General features: G+C 44.9%; 1 protein-coding gene across 1 annotated transcript in view; it reads left to right on the top strand.

Annotated features, from left to right (window-relative positions):
- LOC146856282 (vomeronasal type-2 receptor 1-like) overlaps positions 1-18,922 on the top strand; it is a 76,849-nt gene extending 57,927 nt beyond the window's left edge. The window contains exon 5 of the mRNA XM_085651228.1: positions 18,003-18,922. Coding sequence (XP_085507354.1) covers positions 18,003-18,922 — 920 coding nt within the window. The remainder of the gene's footprint in view (positions 1-18,002) is intronic.
- Positions 18,923-20,837: the final 1,915 nt, after the last annotated feature.

The raw sequence follows: 20,837 nt of genomic DNA, 5'->3' as shown, positions 1-20,837 counted from the left end.
CATAATGCCAAATACTAATATAGAAGGCTCCATCATTGACATTGCAAACACAGCTAAGAATACAACTAAGATATGCTGCATTTTCAGCCCTCCCAACCACCTTTGCGTTAGTGGAGGTCTCTCACTCGTGCTCATGGCACAAAGCTTTGGGAAATCGACTTGTGTTTGGGTCACATGCGTAATACTTTGCATAAACATGCGTTTTTTCATTGACATGTTTTTGTGGAACCAGGTTGTGAAAAGCTATTGATAGTGTAGCAGGACAAGGAGTCCAAGCAGAGTATGCAATGGTTATGCCATCATTCTATACCAGTAGGGTGATGCATGTGCTTAGGACGAGTAAGAATAAAAGCAATCCAATTCAAGCCCCCCCCCCACCCACACAGGCACTCCAATTGCACCAGCCAACCACAGGTTTGGTGAATTCCTCTCTGAAAGGTCTTGCACTGGAGCTGCTGAGTTATGCACCTGGGATACAGATCCTCGCTGTAGGGGATTGTTTCTATCATGAGACATGTACCTTAGGCACCAAGCTTAGTTGAGGGACTGCAAAGGTAGCCTGAGTCTGAGATGTATACCCTGGACAAACAGCCTCTGTTTAGGGAATTATAGATGATTGCCTCTCTTCTGAAATGTGTGCTTCGGACACAGAACATCTCTAGACAGTTCGTGGTGTCTCTGCCTGCCTCAAGCCTGGGATAAGCAGTGTCAGGACAACTGAGTGCTGAAGACAAGTTCTTGGAGTAAGTTATATTTTTACTTGACACATATCTTGGTTGGGGCATCATCAGCGATGCACCCTTTCCTCACACTCAAATGCATGCAATACGTAGCTCTATAAACTAAGATCACACACTGAACAGGATCAGCACAGTAAGTACCAGGTGTCTGCCAAACTAAGCAGAGGGTACCTTCAAGGCAGAGGCGCTGGGCTACAGCACCATTTGCATGCATCTTAAAATACATAGCTCCTTTTTATGGTCTGGTGTGTCAGATGTGCAAGACAATTATGTGAGCATTACTAGAGAGGGGCTGTGGCTCCGCCCACATGTTAGGAACCTGGGGTACATGTTTTGATTGGGTAGACGTTGTGCTTGCCCTTCAAACAGCTGTAGTCATTTTGTTTATTTATCCAGCAGCCTAAGGCTAGGATCTCAGGGGCACACACATGACATTACTATTGCTATTAAAATGTCTTATATAACAAGCTCATTTATGATGTTTTCCTCTGGGATGAGCACAGAAGACCCGGAGAGCAGGCATTAACCAATATGGATTTTTAGGTTTGGCTGGACAGTACAACTGTTAGCTGACCTTTTAATCTGCAGCAATATTGTTCTACAGTTCTTTGCTTCCACACAAATTAATATTAGTTCGCATGCGTTTTACTTAAAATGTTTTACTTTGCCATATTAATGCAGAGTCAGGAGGAGTGTTAATGCATAGAGATGCAATGAGGTCCATGTCTGAAATCAAAATGGAATAAATCCATTAATGCATTTATTAAATCAAAATAAATAGCCAGATTGCAGTGGGGAAAAAACACGAAAAAAGATCAAATCTTGCACACTCAGGCATTTTACATGTGACATTAATGAAAACATAATGGTAATGTCACAAACTGTAAGTACCCATGCTCATTTAGACAAATTAATAATTTCAAACATTTGAGTCAAGGGGCAATCATGTTTCAATCCCTTAACCAGATATAGGGATCATCATCAGGACTTAAAAAGTTATGCCTGGAGATAAGAATGATTTTTACTCCATGTGTAGCCCATAGCCTGCCAAAGAGAGGAAATAAAGGGAGTAAAATGAGAGAGAGAGGGGAAAACTGCATTATATGCCATACAATAAAACGTGAAGTTGTCCAACCATGCAGGAGGCTACCAGGTAAAGCCATTTGTGTTATGCCAGTATCCACATATTGTAAAACATTGTTGCCCCTTGGTTAGCTCACAACTGTTCACCACACCAATTCAGTATGTGTGTGTGGTTTCGCTCACTGCGTGTTATCTTCACTTCAATGCTGTTGCACCACTAGCAGCAGTGTGCATGTCTCTAAGAAACTCACTCTATCATGTTTTACAATGTCTGGATACTGGCATGATACAAATGGCTGAAACTGGAAGTCTCCTGCATGGTTGGATGACTTCTTGTTTTATTATATGGAATCTAATGCAGTTGATTCCGTTCTCTCTCTTTTTGCTCCCTTTATTTCCTCACTTCAGCAAGCTCAGGGTTACACATGGAGTAACCCTCATTCTTATCCCAGGTATAACTTCTTAAGGCCTAATGATGATCCCTATATCTGGTAATTGGATCGTCGTCAACTACAGTAACTTGACGTCCATTTTTGAAATTATTAATTTGTATATATGAGCTTGGGTACTTACAGTTTGTGATCTTACCATTGTGTTTCATTAAAGTCATATTTGAAATGCCAGAGTGTGGAAGATTTTACTTTTCTCGTGTTTGTTTCCCCACTGCAATCTGTCTGTTTATTTTGATTTAATAAATACATAACAAATTATACATTTGGATATCAGACATAGACCTCATTGTATATCTATGTATTACCACTCTTCCTGACTCTGCACTCAAGGGACTTCTGTTCCTTTAGAAATACTTAGACCCATGGTCCATGAGTACCTGTGGGTTTCCCTTGTTCTTTGTAACATTATATCGCCATACAACATTATTGTAAACGTAAAACCAGACCTATTGTTATTGGCAATGCTTGTTCAATATCTCACACAGCCCTTAATGCTCATGGATTGCACTGATCGCCTCTCCAATGCCCCAAATGAAGGATTGTCTCCAAAGAAAATGCTTCTTAAATAACCTCAAAAATGTTCTAATGGGAGTCTCTGTGTCCAGGGTACTAGTTTCAGAAGAGTTGTTAAAAACTCCTACAAGGAAGATTTTTTGTCCTGAGTACGTGGCTCCGAAGATAACTCATCACTGCCCTAAAAAGATGACCCTTCAACGTGTCCAAGATAAGACCTCATGAGTCCCCTGGACAGGATCAGTGCCCAGGGTACATATATTATAAGAGAACCCACCAATTCTCTCAAAGGTCTCTGAAAAATCTCACCTATTATCAAGACAGGCTCTTCATAACGTGATTGATATTTGTTCAGTTAGAGACTTTACCCTGTACAATGTAGCCTGTTGTCAAACTTTGGAGCATATTCACAAGGGGATTGTGCCACTGGAACGTAAAGTTTTTTGATGTTCTGGTGGAGCGATGCCCTGCAACATATTTACATAGCGGCATTAAGCCACTTTGCACTAATGCCATAAATATGGTACACTTTCAAGCAGTTTTCTGCGTGACAGGGGCATGCTATGGGTGTAGCTGTGGGTGTTCCACCACAGCACCCATTGCTTTTTGATGCTTACCCAGATTTACAACTATGTGTCAATCTGAGGCAGTGCCAAAAACTAATGCCATGCAAAAGCAGGCATCAGATTGGTACAACGAACAGAAATACTTTAATTTTTCATCATTTTTAGGTCTCGCCTGGCGAACGCAGCGCGAAAGCGCTGTCGCCAGCGAGATCTATTGTTGCTGACTTGCCTCGGAAGTGGGACAGGAGATGGGCACGCGCAGGGCTATTGGCGGATTGGAGCCTGTGTACGCGCATGTGAACACGCACGATGTGCACATCTCCTGTCCCCCTTCCGTCCTCACCAGCCTCATGCCCCCAAACGCGCGCATGGCGTGCTTTTGCTTTCCCTCCCTCCGGCGTTTCAGCTCACGCTCCGCCTTCTCTGTGTGAACTCTCCGACCGGCCCTGCATCGCTGGTCCCGGTAAAATGATGGCCAAGATGCGCGTGCTGTGGCTCCTGTGGGCCCCCGGCTGGGCCGGCATGTACTCCCGGGAAGACTCGCTGGTCATCTTGTACTCCGACTCGGCCCGCTCTCAATTGCTGAACTATGGCTATGGCGCAGTGGTAAATATACAAGAACCAAACCAGAGAGGTAGGATGGACCCGCGCCACCCGTACCTTGGTACCCACATGCTGCGGTAATTACCTAGCACTCAAACTGCAGCGCCCCTCGCGCCATTTCAATGTGTACATTTAAACAGGTGCGAGCCTTATGCGCGCTCCGCCATACTACATGCCGCGCTACATCCGCTAATAGAGCCTCGTGAACGGGAGGTTTGGTGCTTGGGGCGACCTAACTGCCTTCTTCATTCAAGCGTAATAACTTTTAAGGCGCAGGGAGCTAGGCGATTTGCCCAGAGTAACCGGATGTTTGAGGGTCGTACCGAGACTCGAACTGGGTTCCCAGCTTTAAAGTCGAATGCTCTAGCCATTCTGCTGTGTTGCTCTACAGCCCCCCCCCCCCGGACAGGATAAAGGATCTGTGATCCCTGCCATCAGGAAACCCTGTCTTGCTGAAGGGGAAAGCGAGGAGAGAAAACTCACGGGCAGTCTTGCCCGAGTGTAATCCAAAGTGGGCCAGCCACCCCCATCGCTGGCTACTCTAGGGGCAGCCCCCGGGCAGCTAAACACATCGACATGAGCCCCCGGTCCTCTAACGCAAGCGCAATTCAAAGCAACGACGAACATTTCGCAGTCGCTGGGCCGGCATGTACTCCCGGGAAGACCCGCTGGTCATCTTGGACTCCGACTCGGCCTGCTCTCACCTGCTGAACTCCAGCAGCGCCTGCTTCGCTGAGTTCTACGCGTCCTGTGCCAACAAACACACACGCACCAGCCGCCCCAGCCAGTGCATGCGTACTCGTCTCGTCTCCCTCAACACGCGCATGGCGTGCTTTTCGCTTTCCCTCCCTCCGACGTTTCAGCTCACGCTCAGGTTCTCCCGCCCGCTGTGGCCCCCTCTCTTCCTCCCTCGCAGCTCTCTCCCCTCCTCTCCCTGCCTCCTCTTCGATCCCCTCTTGTCTTCCTCCCTGCCCTTTGAGTCACCTTCCTCCCCCTTTGACTACCTTGTGCTTCTTCCCCGTGTAGCCCCGCACTGCTCGGTGACCCTCGGCAGAGAGCAGCCCTCGCACGGCCACAAGGATGGAGAACACACGGCCCTGCTGCTCAAGATGCTCCTGCTGGCGATCCTTACCGGCCAGCTGCGGCTGCGCAGGAAGGTGGGTGCCCCCGGCAGACACCCTCCCCACCCCCTGCTGGCATGTGAGAGTGATCGGCCTGACACCCCCTGCTGGCATGTGCGTGTGATCAACCTGACACCCCCGTGCTGGCATGTGTGAGTGAGTGTGAACGAGCCTGGCACCCCCCCTGCTGGCATGTGGGAGTGAGTGTGAATAAGCCTGACACCCCCCTGTTGGCATGTGTGAGTGAGTGTGAACGAGCCTGGCACCCACCTGCTGGCTTGTGTGAGTGAGTGTGAACGAGCCTGGCACCCCCCTGCTGGCATGTGTGAGTGTGAACGAGCCTGGCACCCCCCTGCTGGCATGTGTGAGTGAGTGTGAACGAGCCTGACACCCCCCCCAGCTGGCATGTGTGAGTGAGTGTGAACGAGCCTGAGACCCCCCTGTGGCATGTGCGTGAGTGTGAATGAGCCTGACGCCCCCAGCTGGCATGTGCATGAGTGTGAACGAGCCTGACACCCCCTGCTGGCATGTGCGCGTGATCGGCCAGACATGCCGTACTGGCATATGTGCGTGAGTGTGAACGAGCCTGACCCTCCCCTGCTGGCGATCCTTACCGGCCAGCTGCGGCTGCACAGGAAGGTGGGTGCCCCCGGCCTGACCGCCTCCCCACCCCCTGCTGGCATGTGTTTTGTGATGGTATTGTGTATCTTTATTCTCAGCAGCATGACCGGACTGAGAAATCATAAGGGGGTGTCCAGCCCCATACAGCCCATCTGAAGCTACATACCTGCGTTTACATTTAGTGAAAACATAATTTTCGGTCGATTTTACCATTGCCAGCACCTCTAAATGAGCCAAGTCCATAATGTGATGTTTTTGGCCGCCTTTGTGTGTGAATTCCCTTCTAGCTGAGTGTGCGGGTTTGTGTATTTCTTTGAAAGTGCATGGGCATGGATGTCTGTGCCACTCTATCCAAGTCTGTCTGGGTGTGCGTGCGTGAGGCTTTTCTGATTAAGATCTAAGGATCCGCCTCGGGCACCACACAACCCCTTCCTTAACGCCTTTCACAGCGCAGCAGTAAATGGAACAAAAATTCCTTGGAAACCTACCCCGGCGATTCAGGCTGGGTCAGTACCGCCAGCATTCTGCAGACCCAGCCCTAGACTTCTTTACGGCTGTGAACCTATAAAAGACATTCACACAGGACGAAAGTCTTCAAAGCAGCCGAACTTTGCACCATTGTGGCAATCTTTCTTCAGTGAAGTGTCTGGTAAGGGGTGAGGCAGTGGGGTGGCTTTCATTGTTTTTATAATTTATTCATAGTTTTGTTGCACTCAGTTTGTGAGTAGGAGCCTCGGTACCTGTATCTGGGATAAGGCTAAAATTAGATGTGCCCGAGTCAGCAAATTAACTGGGAGAGACAAGCCTGAGCCGAGCCACGGGCAGCTCCGGCCCAAGAGCTGTGCACGAGCCGAGTCTGCGAAAATATTTGCCATGTACAACGTGCAAAAAAGTAATCTAAAAAAATTCCAAAGTCTCTTCAACACTCAAAAATGTATTTAACAAATTTTTTCAACAGATCATAAAAGCGCATTGAAGAGTACTTATTGAAAGTAATAGTTTTTAAATATGAATTTAGAAAATGTCTTCACCAGCACTGAATCGATGACAATGCCCTTAACCAATAGGCAAGTCAGTTGTCATATACACCCTAAATGTAGCCTATGTTCCTATTGTAGGTGGTGCAGAATTTTGGGCTATTAAATAAAACAGAAGGGTTTTTGTGCAGCTTACCCCCTACCCTAGATGTACATATCTGTCAGTGCTCTCAGATGTGATAATGAAGAACAAGCATTTGCAATGCAATAGGTCTCGCATTTACGCAAGTTTGAGCTATTGGCATTGTAAATGACAATGCCTTTTATTTATGTTTTGGTTTTTACAACATAAATAAAAGGCAATGTCATTTACAATGCCAATAGCATAAACTTGCGTAAATGCGAGACCTATTGCATTGCAAATGCTTGTTGCTCTTTCTTTCCGTGCTGCATTCTTCAGCACACATAGAAAGAGCAAATCACCTTTAGAGATTTTTTATGTGCAGAACGGTGTCTCTTCCTACAAATAAACAATAATTCCTTGCAAAACAGGCACCCTTGCACTATGGCGCAAGGGTGTCTGTGTTGATGCTAGGCAGCTATTTTTAGGGACAGCTCAAGGGGTGAAAACAGTGCATCCCTGCGTTTTTGAAATGATGCAGCGCTACAAACTTTGCCACAGCGGCACACAGCACCATTTTCTTGTGAGTATACCCTTTTGTCTGTTAGAATCAGTGATCTTGTCCAACGTCTGAGCTTGTATGATCTGTGTAACCAGGGCACAAGTTTTTCTGTAAGAGGTTTGATACTTTTTATTCACATCACAATTACAATCACAGATATTTACCTGGAGGTTTAGCGATTACACCAGGATTGACCTGGTAATTTTCTCCATCAGTCTGTTGCAGCTGGAGAAAGGGTACACTAATGATTGCCTAAACACTGCTTCCATACGTTATCCCATACATGAGTAGCCTAACGCTTAATCACAGCAGAATAGGTTGGCAGTGATGATATGTTACAGATAGGGAGCCCCAGCCAAAATGTACATGTGCTCTGGGCTCAATGATTCCTTAAACTGGCTCTGAATTAAAAGGAGTAGGACTTAAACCAGATCCAATGACACGCCTGTGTTAAATGCTTAAACTCAAACTATAGTGCAAATGAGCAAATAAACTGATTAGGCACAATCAGAAAGGCAGGTTTTAATAAGACAAGCCTCCACCACACAAAAAATAAGACATGGGAGATGGGAGACAGTATGAAACACAATAGAGAGGTCTAAAAGGCTATGTTGCTTAATTTTTATTAATGTTTTCCTTTACCATCCAATTTCCCTCTGCGTGGGTCTGAGTTTTTTTTCTAATGTTTTTTCCATAAGGGCCGTAGCCTGTTTTCCAGATTTTCCAGTATTCCCCCTTTCCAGTCTAGTGGCTGTGCTCCTGGTGTGCTTGGATCCTATTTATCCTAATCTGCTGGCTCTAATCACACTTAAAAAATAAACATCTCAATATAGTTGTGGAGTCCTGCATCCCATGGCAAATGGAACTGACAGCAAGTGTGAGCAGTATAAAGCAGTCCTAAAATAGCAGAGATATGTAACCTGGCACAATGTGTAGTGACTGCAGACGAACCCACTGGTCATCACCCTTCATTCTTTCACAACCAATATCTCAAGACATCAATTTATATCTCAGCTATGTGCTCTAAACTCCAACTGCTACCTTGTATACAACGGGCATCCAAAACCTTTGGAGTATGCAAATTAAAGGTGCTCTTTGCAAATTAGGGGCTATAAGCTATACAATCATCTACTCAGCCACCTGCAACTAAAGAAATACCAAAAAGCACTTCAAACATACCCTGCAGAAAAAGCCTCCCAAGAGGCCATCCTCACTGACCAACTTAACAGGCAAAAGCCGGCATCCCAGTAGCATACCTCATTGTTTATCACTGGCACCCCCGAATCTTGGCTACAGACATTCATCTAGAAACTCCACAGCTCAGAGATTTTGAGGAGTCCTGACTTGATATTTCAGGAAATTCCACTTTTCACATCAAATGCACCATCGGTGTGTGGAAATATGGATTTTTATGGTCGGTTATGTCCCCTATCTTGGACCCCAACGGTTTCATGTATAAGTCACAAGTACATGTATGTTCCCTCCAGTTCCAGTTATGAAGACGCAAATACATGTGCGTCCACCGTCAACATGTCCTCTTTCAGATCCGCCATGAATGGGCCGGATATTCTATTCCTAAGTATGAAAGGCCACCGGCTTTATATGGTTCATTTATCCCATTTTACAGTCCAGGCGAGTAGGCCCTGATTCTGCCACCAAGCCTTTTCCTGCCTTCTGCCTCTGAAAGCTCCAGTCTGAGCCTGCATCTGTGACCATGAACTTTGTCTTACTCCCTGCGCGGCTAACGGTGCCTGATCCAGCCCGTAACCTGCCAGAAAACTGTATTTCACCTTCAAGATTATCTCCTCCGCCCCTCATCCGATGCATTCCTGTCTAGTAGTTTAGGTAAACATTCCTCCAGCTACCGTGCAAAGGGCCAGGCCTCGCTGCCCTCATGCAAGTAATTCATAGCCCTGTTACCATGGAATATTCCTACCCCCTCGCATCTAGTGTAGACACTTAGACGCTTGTACACGCACTAACAGTCAGTATAGTCAGTATAGAATAAGATTCTATCCTAAGAGACCTCTCTTTTTGGATAACACAGTTCTTTAAACATAGGATATTAGATATGATTTGGGATTAGGTTGACATAACCCCAGACTTCTGTCTCCACATGTAGAGCTAAATGTCAAGTCCCATTCTCCCCCTAGTTGTACGTCAAATGACACGTCATGCTGCTGCGCGCGCATCTCTGCCAAGTATTTTTGCTGACATTGCGAAATTCTTTCATGGAACCACCCATTTGTGACATCATACCTAATGACGTTCTTTAGTTACAGTAACAACAAAAACACGTGGGAGAAGGTCCAAGGGAAAGATTTTAAAGACCAGCAGGTTGTGAATCCCCTTAACCAAATACTATAACACTAGACAACCTGGGTCTGGTACTGGGTCAACAAGGATAAACAAAAGGCAAAAACCACTCATTCTGACATCTCTAGTTAGAGAAGATCCCTTTAGGGAACAGAACCCATCAATCACCGAGGAATCAGTGTGTTGTCATCATCTGGGTCTGTCTCTCCTGACACACCACACCAGAGCTAGATAGAACAGCCTGGTCGCGTGTCAGGGGAGGTGGCATACAAGGGTTGTAATCAGATCTCCACCAGAAATGACAAGAAAATAGTAATTTCTCCTTCGAGTGAAAGGGGTTCAAAAAAAGTGCAGCACTAAATCAAAAAAATGTGAATAAAAATGGCTAGAGAAACTCAAAAGTGCTTTAATCGGTAGAGCACCTCTGCCAAAATTAAAAAGCAAAATGGCAATTTAGCATAAATACATCGTCATTATGCTCATTGTCCATAGTATTTGGTCAAAATACTATGGACAATGAGCAAAGGGTTTTCCTTTCCCTCGATGCCTCTTTTGTGCATTACTGCTGCACGATCGTGCAATCGTGCAGCAGGAATGCCCACTAGTGCCAGAGATTTTTTTTGTGTGAACTTCTCGTGTGTTCTGTTGTTTGGGGGAGTTGCCCCTTAGGCAAGGGTCGCTCCCCCTTTTGGGGGCAATAATTTGTGGCTTTGTCTGCCCCCCTGGGGGGTGCAGATTTTAATTAAAAAAAAAAAATCTGCCCACTGAGCAATTATAAGAAATGTAGTGGGGAGTGGCCCTTAGGGCAAGGGTCACTCCCCTTTGGGTGCCATTTTTTTGAGGCCATGTATGTTTGTTTTGTTTGGGGAGCGGCCCCTTAGGCAAGGGTCGCTCCCCTTAATGGGGGGTATATTTTAGGCTTTGTCTGCCCCCCTGGGGGGACAGATTTTCTATATATAAAAAAGAAAATGCCCACTGGACCACCAGGGAGTGTTTAGTGGGGAGTGGCCCCTTGGTCACTCCCCTTTGGGGGCTATGATTTTGGCTGTCTATCCCCATGGGGGGGCAGATTTCACCATTTTTTAATGTAGGACCCACTAGGCCCCAGGGAGTTATTTGTGGAGAGTGACCCCTTGGGCAAGGGTCACTCTTCTTTGGGGTCAATATTTGTGGCTGTGTCTGCCCCACAGGGGGCCAGATCACAATTTTTTTTTTTTAATTGGGCCCACTAGACCACCAGGGAATTGTTTGTGGGGCGTGGCCCCTTGGGCAAGGGTTGCTCCCATTTGGTGAGCATTAATTTGGCAGTTTCTGCCACCCTGAGGGGCAGATCGGCTGATTTGTTTTTTTGTATGGCCACTAGGCAACCCAGGTTTTATTTTTTATGTTGGGGAGCTGCCCCTTGGACAAGGGTCTCTCCCCTTTATGGGAGGATGATTGTGGTCATTTCTGCCCTCTTTGGGTGGTAGAATAGTAGTATGTTTTAGGCCCATTTGCCCTCAAGTGGGGCAGAAGCCACTAGACACCAGTTTTTTTTTTAATTTTTGTGTTTGGGAGTGGCCTCAAGGGCAAGGGTAGCTCCCCTTTTAGGGGGGTGAATATTTTATTTATACTCTTAGGCCCACCTATCCCTTAGCTTGGCTGGTGGATTGTGTGTGGACTGGTGCATTATTTGCATATGTGATTGTAATGTTTTTTTCTCCTTTTTATTCTAGTGTAAAGCTTTTGATTCCTGTTTGCGATTTCGACAGTGGTGTTCTGCAGTTTTGCATAGTTGCATTTTTTTGGTAAGAAAAACATTTTTGTTGTATTTACTCCAAATGAGTATTTTTGTCATGTATGAATGACTTTTTTTGTAAAGTGGTGTCATAATGGCAGCTTATTTAGTTAGTGTTTTGTGCATGGACTGTGATGTGCGATGTGTTTTGCATTGACTTATGTGTAATTTTCTTTTCTCTTTCTTTTTTAGTGGGATATTGTTGATCCATACTGTGTCTGTGCAGAGTAGGTGGTGGTGAATTTAGCTGCTTCTGGCAACTGAGTGGTATCGTTTTGGAGTATATAGGTATTTCTGATAAAGGTGCATTTTGTTTATTACTTATTTTACAAAGTGTTTGTTGTTGTTGACTTGTTTGACAAGTTACTTTTATTAGTAAGCAGTATGGCTAGCCGTAGAATGACTGCTCAGCAGGTGGTTGGTGTGCTTCTTGAATCTTCCTCTGAGCAGGATTATGAGACTGACAGTGCGTCTGAGGGAGAGGAGGGGAAGATTCAGGCAGTGAGTTATCTTTCCACATGGAATCATCAGATGATGAAGGTACTCTCAGTGCAGATGAAGCTACTTTCAGTGCGGATGAAGTGCCTGTTTTAGAGGAGGATACTGCTGTGCCGATGGTGCAAGAGGCATCTGGATTGCAGCCTGAGGCTGCTAGGCTTCCTACTGGAAGTGCTGGACTCTGGGTTGATCCAAACATGGTGCAGCCGGTGTTGCCTGCCTTTAGTGGTGATGCAGGGTATAGAGTGGATTGTGAATTTTTTTTGCCTATACAGTTTTTTCAGTTGTTTATGGATGATGTATTTTTGGGTGAGATTGTTGAGCAGACTAATTTGTATGCTGAACAGTTTTGAGGGACAACAGTGACAAACGTAGGACCCACTCTAGAGCTACCCGGTGGACTCACACAAATCTATAAGAGATTAAGAAGTTTTAGGGTTTGACTTTATTGATGGGTTTGATAAGGAAGCCGTCCATGGCTTCATATTGGTCTACCAGTCCCTTGATGGCAGCGGCCATATTTCCTGCAGTTATGACTCGTGATCGGTATTTACTTTTGCTACGGATGCTGCATTTTGTTGATAATTCTTTGGCGTTGCCACAAGATCACTCTGACTGTGACCCTCTTTTTTAGATTCGGCCTGTTCTTGATCACTTTGTAGATCGACTTTCAGAGATCTATACTCCAGGGAAAGAAATATCTATTGATGAGTCTTTGGTCTTGTTCAAGGGACGTTTGGTTTTTAGGCAGTACATCCCTAGCAAGAGGGTACGTTATGGAATTAAGATGTATATGTTGTCTGAGAGTAGGACAGGATATGTCTATAATTTCCGTGTGTACACTGGTAGGGATTCTATTATTGACACCCCTGGTTGTTCGTCCACTTTTGGAGTTTCAGAGAAAATTGTGTGGGATCTTGCTAGAGGACTGTTTAACAGAGGCCACCATTTGTACCTTGATAACTTCTACACTGCTGTGCAATTGTTTAAGGAATTGTTCAAAGTGGACACTTTTGCTTGTAACACAATCCGCTCTAACCGTAAAGGTTATCCAAAAGAGCTTGTTTGCAGAAAAAAGTTTAGAGGGGACAGTGCAGTTCCAATGCGTAGTGATGAACTACTAGCTGTGCAATTTCTGGACAGAAGGGATGTGTACATGCTGACTACCATCCATGATGAGAGTACTTCACCTGTGGCTGTTTGGGGTCAGATTTCTGAAGTGCACAAACCTTTGTGCATTTTAGACTACAATAAGCACATGGGTGGTGTTGATAGAGTAGATCAGAGGTTGGAACCTTACACTGCTATTCGTAAGGCTTACATTTGGTATAAGAAGTTGGCCATCCATCGCTTTAATTTAGCAACTTTCAATGCTTTTGTGTTCAAGGAGTGTTCTCCTGCATCAAAGTTGACTTTTGTTCAGTTTCAGCAGTCTGTGATAGGCAGTCTTGTTGTTGTGGAACAGGCAAGTGTTCCTAGAGTTGGAGTGGTGGAGGATGTGGCTCGATTGAAAGATCGCCACTTTCCTGATTATATTCCTCTCACATCCTCAAAAGACTTTCCCAATAGGAGATGTAGAGTCTGTTGGCGAAGAGGTACGCGGAAGGAGACTCGTATGTACTGCCCCAAGTGTCCTTCTAACCCTGGGCTGTGTGTCCCTGCTTGTTTTAGAGCATACCACACGCAAAATAATTTTTGGGAGCATCCCTGAGTGGTAAAGTGAACTGCCTGGTCTGTATTCTTTAAAAAATGTGATTCTGTTTCAAGGTTGGCATTAGTGAAATGTATTTAGTTTCAGATTTTGTGTTAGTAGATTTGTATCGATTTGCAATTTGTTTGTGTTTTTATTTTTGTCTAAAAAAAAATCCAAAGTGTGATGGTGGTGTGTGTAGGCTGGCGCTTGGCTGGCGGAGTGCGTGGACTGGCGCTTGGCTGGCGGAGTGTGTGGATTGGTGCTTGGCTGGTGGTGTGCTTGGACTGGCGCTTGACTGGTGGTGTGTGTGGACTGGCACTTGGCTGGTGGTGTGTGTGGACTGGCGCTTGGCTGGCGGTGTGCATGGATTGGCGATTGGCTGGCGGTGTGCCTGGACTGGCGCTAGACTGGTGGTGTGTGTGGACTGGCACTTGGCTGGTGATGTGCGTGTACTGGCGCTTGACTGGCAGCGTGCGTGGTTTGGTGCTTGGCTGGCAGTGTGCGTGGATTGGCGCTTGGCTGGCGGTGTGCATGGATTGGTGCTTGGCTGGCGGTGTGCGTGGACTGGTGTTTGGCAAGCGGTGTGTGTGGACTGGCGCTCGGCTGGCGGTGTGTGAGTAGTGACTTGCTGCTGGTCACTACACACACTGCTAGCTGAGTGCCACTCCACGCAATACATCAGCTTGTGTGGTTGCTGTGTCAGGAATGTGGGCATGTGAGAGTGATGGGCCCTAGAATGGAGCTGTCTGCTGGTGTGAGTGTTGTAATGTGATGAGCCCGCGGCTGGCGGTGTGAATGGTTTTGTATGTGTCACACGTATGAAAGGTGTGTGAATGGCCTGTAAAGCGGTTGGTGCCTTGCCGTGGCTTTACAGCTCACAAGTTGCGAGTAACTTGTTCGGTTTTTAGTCCATTTAATTATTGACAGTGCATTTCATTTTTGTGAAATCTTTTGTTAATAAAATTTTATATACTGAACTATCACTCGCCCTCGTGCCAAATCCAACCAGTATGTGTGTGTGTTTGAGGAATAGATGGCTGTGCAGGAATCTTTGTCTTTTTAGTCTTTCTGCCAAGGTGTACATTCCATCTAGGAATAACCTACCAACTGTAGATATTGTCGTAAACCCATGGGAGTGATGTCTCTCTTGTGAATTCAAACAAGTTATTTTATCCACAATGTCCTGCAAACCTCAAAATGTCTTTCACATTTTCCTTGCAATATTGTGCCGAGATTCTCACGCTGTAGAAATAAACAACTAATTATGTCAAAACAATCTGGTTTTGCAAGGGGGGTCACCTGTGTTTTTGGCCCCGTGCTCGGCGGCCATCTGGGGAAACCTACCAAACCCACACATTTTTTAAAAGTAGACACCGGGGACTTCCAGGGAGGTATGGCTTGCGTGGATCCCCCCAACGTTTCCTTACCCAGAATTCCCTGCAAACCTCAATTTTTACTTGAAAAAATCACTTTTTTCACACATTTTTGTGTGGGAAAGTGTGGCATTACCAGGCTCACACATATTTCCTACTACCCAGCGTTCCCCCAGGACTCCCGATAAAAATGGTGACTCACTTGTGTGGGAGGCCCAAGTACCCGGGACAGGGAAGGGCCCAAAATGTAGTGAGGCGACATCAAAATTGTCTATCTCAAACCATCTGGTTTTGCAAGGGGGGTCACCTGGGTTTGTGGCCCCGTGCACAGCGGCCATCTAGGGAGGCCTACCAAACCCACACATTTCTGAAAACTAGACACCCAGGGGATTCCAGGCAGGCATAGCTTGCATGGATCCCCCAATGTTTCCTTACCCAGAATTCCCTGCAAACCTCAATTTATTGCTTAAAAAATCACTTTTTTCACACATTTGTGTGTGGGAAAGTGTGGCATCACCGGGCTCACACAAATATCCTACTACCCAGCGTCCCCCCAGGTCTCCTGATAAAAATGGTGCCTCACTTGTGTGGGAGGCCCAAGTACCCGGGACAGGCAAGGGCCCAAAACGTAGTGAGGCGACATCAAAATTGTCTATCTCAAACCATCTGGTTTTGCAAGGGGGGTCACCTTGATTTTTGGCCCCATGCTCAGCGGCCATCTAGGGAAACCTACCAAACCTACACATTTCTGATAACTAGACACCCGAGGGCTTCCAGGGAGGTATGGCTTGCGTGTATCCCCCAACGTTCTTCAACTCAGTTGCAAGCGAAGAAATGGTCAAATAAACTTCTTGAAATAAAGTGTTCGTTCTGCCAGTGTAATCAATAAGAAATTCTCCTCATGAATAAAGTTAACTCCCTGATTAACGGCTCACTAACTAACGGGGACAGTGTCATGCCAACCGACACAAGCACGTCATCCCACTACTGATGAAACCCATAGAAGATTTGCCAGTTGTTAGGAAACAACTACAAGAACATATAGATCAACTCCAACTCCTACACAATCTCCAATCAGGGTTAAGGCATGCTCAAGGAACAGGCAGCATAGAGAGGTATCAGAGGACAATGCCACATCACTTTATATGATGGCTATTAAGCTATCTTGAGCCTCCTTCACCACTCACCTGACAAACATTCTGTGGACCTCAATACTCTGTTGCCCCCAACTCTCACAGGATGCCAAATCGCTTAAATTCACCCTGGACACAAACCTCTCACTCACGGAACACATTGGCAAAAAAACAAAGATGGTCCATCCTGAACTAGCCAAAACTGGTCTGGGGTTGCTTGTGTGTTCTCCTGCAGAAGGCTCTGCCTGGCAGTTTGAGACAGACTCTTCCCATGAGGAGCAGGGTCAGCACTAGTTTGCATAAGACAGGCCATTGTCTAGAGGGCCACAGTGGGCGAAAAATGATTGGTTGGAATGCAACCCAATCAATTGCCAATGGTTAGAATATTTGCAAGTATTCCTCTCATCATCTTTTGTGCAATGGGTGTAAAGTCCTAAGTGGCCATGGGCATGACCTGATTTGAGTCCCTTGCTCACTATGCTGTAAGATCCAAGCTATACCTCACAGATAAGGCCTAACCTGTCTGGGGTTTCTTGTGTTTTTCTTCTGGAGGGGCCCTGCTTGACAGTTGGGGATGTACAGTTCCAATGAGGAGGATGGCCAGTACTGATTTTCATAAGGCAGATCTTTGTCTGAAGTGGTACAGTTGGGTGAAAATAAAATGGGTTGAAATGATATAACAATCGATTGCCAGTGGTTAGAATATTTGCAAGCATTCTGCCCATCACCTTCCTTTTGTGTGATTGACCTGAGATATTGACCGTTGAAGCTTCTTTGTTTGCTGCTTTGTGTTGAGCCACCTTTTTGGAAATGTGGCTCTTAGTATCAACACATCGGTCAGACCATCAACATGCTTTTAAACATGGGCACAGTAGAAGCCATATCACATATGCAATAGACCCACATTTGATGCAGGTGGTTGCAATTATTTCTGCTTGTAAGATGAGAAGGTGTCAGAGAAAATATTGTAACTCCAGCATTCCTCAGGGAAGTGCATCTCTAAAAAGGTGAAATACTGAAATTAAAATAGGGCAAAAGGAACAATGATCAATGTGTCCAGAACTAGCGACCGCCAAGGGGCATCCAATGCTAATTCAAAACTTCAGTGACATTGTTTTCAAAGCCCATTGTATTTGTCAGGCTGTTGTCAAAGCTTGTGGTGCTGACAGACAGAAAAGATGTAGCTGCTGATCACAGTACAGCAGCTAGACAAAGGTAATAATAATAATTAGCTACTTGTGTGATTACTGTTTGGGAGAAAAGACTAAAACTCCCAATATTCCTTGGGGCACTACATCACTAAAAAGTTTAAAAATAGACATGGAAAACAAGCTAAACTAGCAATTATTACTATACACTATACTTTTGAATCCACTGATAGCAGCTGAATGTTCTGTAGGTTCAGCCAAAGTGACAGTGATATTGTAAACCAAGTCAATGACTGAAGGGTGCTGACTCATTGCCCACCTCAAATATGTTGTCTTGTGGACTGATCCATGGTGTAAATGACACTTCAACCAACAAAAAAATTGAAAGGGGCTGACCCAAAATATTTGTTTCTATTTTGTTTAAGTGTTTACATCTAGAAACATAGCTGAAGTCCAGACCTAAAATACTTTCAAGAATTAATGTTGGTGTAATCCCAAAAATTCTAGTTACATAAAGGATGTTGTAGACAAAACATGTTCTCTTTTTCAATTCAAATGTTTCCCTTTGTGTGTGCATTACACAGTCTGCAGTTGTAAAACATTATCTCAGAGAGTTATATCTTAATTAAAGGTTCCCAATTCTGAACAGATCATACATTTTTGTTTATTTGCTTATTGACCACAATATTCTCTCTCTTATCCTAGACATGGAAAACTGTGTGAGATGCCCCGAAGATCAATGGCCAAATCAGAGGAAAGATGCATGTGTATCAAGGACCATAGAGGTGTTGTCCTATGAAGATCCACTGGGTGGAGCTTTAGCCTCCATTGTTATTCTGTTCTTTATAGTAGGAACTGGAGTTCTGGGTATCTTTGCAAAACACCACCACACAGCTCTAGTGAAGGCCAACAACCGAAACCTGAGCTACATCCTCCTCATTTCCCTTATATGCTCTTTCCTTTGTTGTTTACTATTCATTAGCCCTCCTGTAAAAGTGACCTGCCTACTCCGACAAACAAGCTTCTCAATTGCTTTTGCAATCGCAGTTTCCACTATTCTGGCAAAGACAATGACTGTCCTAATAGCCTTTAATGCCACAAAGCCTGGCAGCAAGTTTAGAAAGTGGGCTGGGCAAAAACTTACCAACTCTTTAGTTATTGTTCCATCTTTAGGTGAAGGCGTTATATGCATTGTGTGGCTCATCTCCATTCCACCCTTTCCAGATGTTGACACCTCTGAAATGGGAAAGATCATTTTTAAGTGCAATGATGGGTCTGAAGTGGCATTGTACCTTGTTATTGGCTACATTGGATGTTTGTCTCTGGTAAGTTTTGTTCTGGCTTTCTTTGCCCGAAGGTTGCCAGATGGTTTCAATGAGGCTCAGCTCATCACTTTCAGTATGATGGTTTTCTGCTGTGTGTGGGTTGCCTTCATCCCAGCCTACCTTAGCACCAAGGGAAAATACATGGTCGCAGTTGAAGTCTTTGCTATCTTGGCCTCCAGCGGTGGACTGCTGGGCTGTATATTCATCCCCAAGTGCTACATCATTTTATTAAGACCTGATCTCAACACAAAAGAGGCTCTAATTGGAAAACCAACGCTTAGTGAAAAACGGACACAGTGACACCTATTTGCACACCCTAAAAACAGCACTTGCCAAGAATTCACAAAGAGATTCCAGTTGGGCATTATTAAATTTACTACTGCAGATTACATCAGCATAGATGCTGAAAAATCCACTGTAGAAAATCTGCCTTAAGGGATAGGAAGCAGGTGTTCAAAGTTGTGGTTTGTATTGGAAATTTGGCAACACCCAAAAACAACTGGCTTTGCGGGCATTGACAAACGTTTATCTGACCCCCTTTCCACCCTAGAAATAGTCAGAGGTTTATCAAGTAAGTCCGCTTCTAGCATAGAAAAGAGAATGGATCACTTCTAGATTTGATGGGAGTGTGGAGCAGCACATGTTTTCCTCATGGGAAAAAAATGTGTATCCCCAACATGCTTGTTAGAATTCTGCACATCTATAATAGCAGCCTGGACTATTAGGAATGTCCGTTAATTCCCCCCAAAAAGTAAAATGATATTCTGGTAGGGATTTCAATCCAACTTGTACTTTTACTTTTACTTTTTTGTAGATAGGGCACCAAGGGGCCTAATCATGAAAAAGTTGTGCAGCGCAGCAAGTCACCTTGCTGCGCTGCGTGACAGGATAAGGGCAGGAATGCGCTATATTTAGGCAATATGGCACATTCCTGTCCTTTCACATGTACTGGCACAATTTTGCCAGCCTAGCGTGTGTGGTGCAGAAATAGGAAGATAAAAAAAGGAAAAATTTAGATATTTCTCCTCGTTATGCCTCCCCTGGGAAGACCAGTACTGGTAAAACTGGAAATGCAACACAAGCCATTGGAGTTGCATGGGAACACCCATGCAACACCCAGGGAACGCCTACCCAGTGCAGAGTAGCGCAACGCAGTGATATGCGATGCATTGCGTTACTCCAGATTCATGAAGCCACTCACAGTCATGCAAAGTGGTTTTGCATGGCCTCCTAAATCATACTCAAGGTTTGAGTCGCACACGTACCATGCTTCATGGTGCATACGCAATGCAAACCTTCTCTTAAATAGGCCCCCAAGTATTTAGAAATATTTTACTAATGCATTTCTATTCATAAATTTGGGGGAATATTATCAAGCCAGGCGATAAAATTATCGCCGCTTTAGCGGCAGAAAACTGCAGCGAAAACGGCGATAATGGGCTTGATAATATGCTCTATGGAATTCCAATTGAAGCCCATGTTAGACGTCCTTCACATTTAACATGGGCTTCAATTGGAATTCCATAGAGCATATTATCAAGCCCATTATCGCCGTTTTAGCGGCAGTTTTCTGCCGCTAAAGCGGCGATAATTTTATCGCCTGGCTTGATAATATGCCCCTACGTGTCTTATGTTTTTGCTGCGCTCTTCTTCTTCCAAATACCACGAAACCTCTTGAAGTACTATAAAGTATGCAAGTCTAATTCTTCTTCACCTTCGACTTGCAGCAGTTTCAATGGTCAATAGTTTAAAAGAAAAAGTGAAATGAAAAGATAAAATCAGAGGATGATTTATAGGAAGTAATTTGACAGTTCCCATAAAGCCTCATTTGAGTTCCTGTCTTATACATCACGTAGGGTTGCCCTACTTCTTTTGCTTTCTCCATTCTCCATTTGCTCAATGGAGATATCCCTTTCAATATCTTTACTGGTGAATTGAACTGAATTTAACCTGTAACGTTTGCACCTAATTTTCTTTCAATATATTTTCCATCTGTGCATAACACACAGCCCAAACTGCATGGAAATTTAAGATATCTCACATTAAAACGTGTTTTGGCAGGAGATGGACTTTTTAAACCAACTGCAAAATATAACAAAAAGTTTCTTGAGCCCTTGAAGACTGTGTCCATCCTCTATTATTAGACACGTATAACATTTTAGGGAAAGGTAGTTGTAGTAGTGAATAAAACCACACACAAGTAAATCCAGAAGAG

The sequence above is a fragment of the Triturus cristatus genome, chromosome 4_1, assembly GCF_964204655.1.
Source record: "Triturus cristatus chromosome 4_1, aTriCri1.1, whole genome shotgun sequence".
NCBI lineage: Eukaryota > Metazoa > Chordata > Amphibia > Caudata > Salamandridae > Triturus > Triturus cristatus.
Note: the sequence above shows the minus strand (reverse complement) of the source record. Positions and strands in the feature narration are given on the sequence as shown.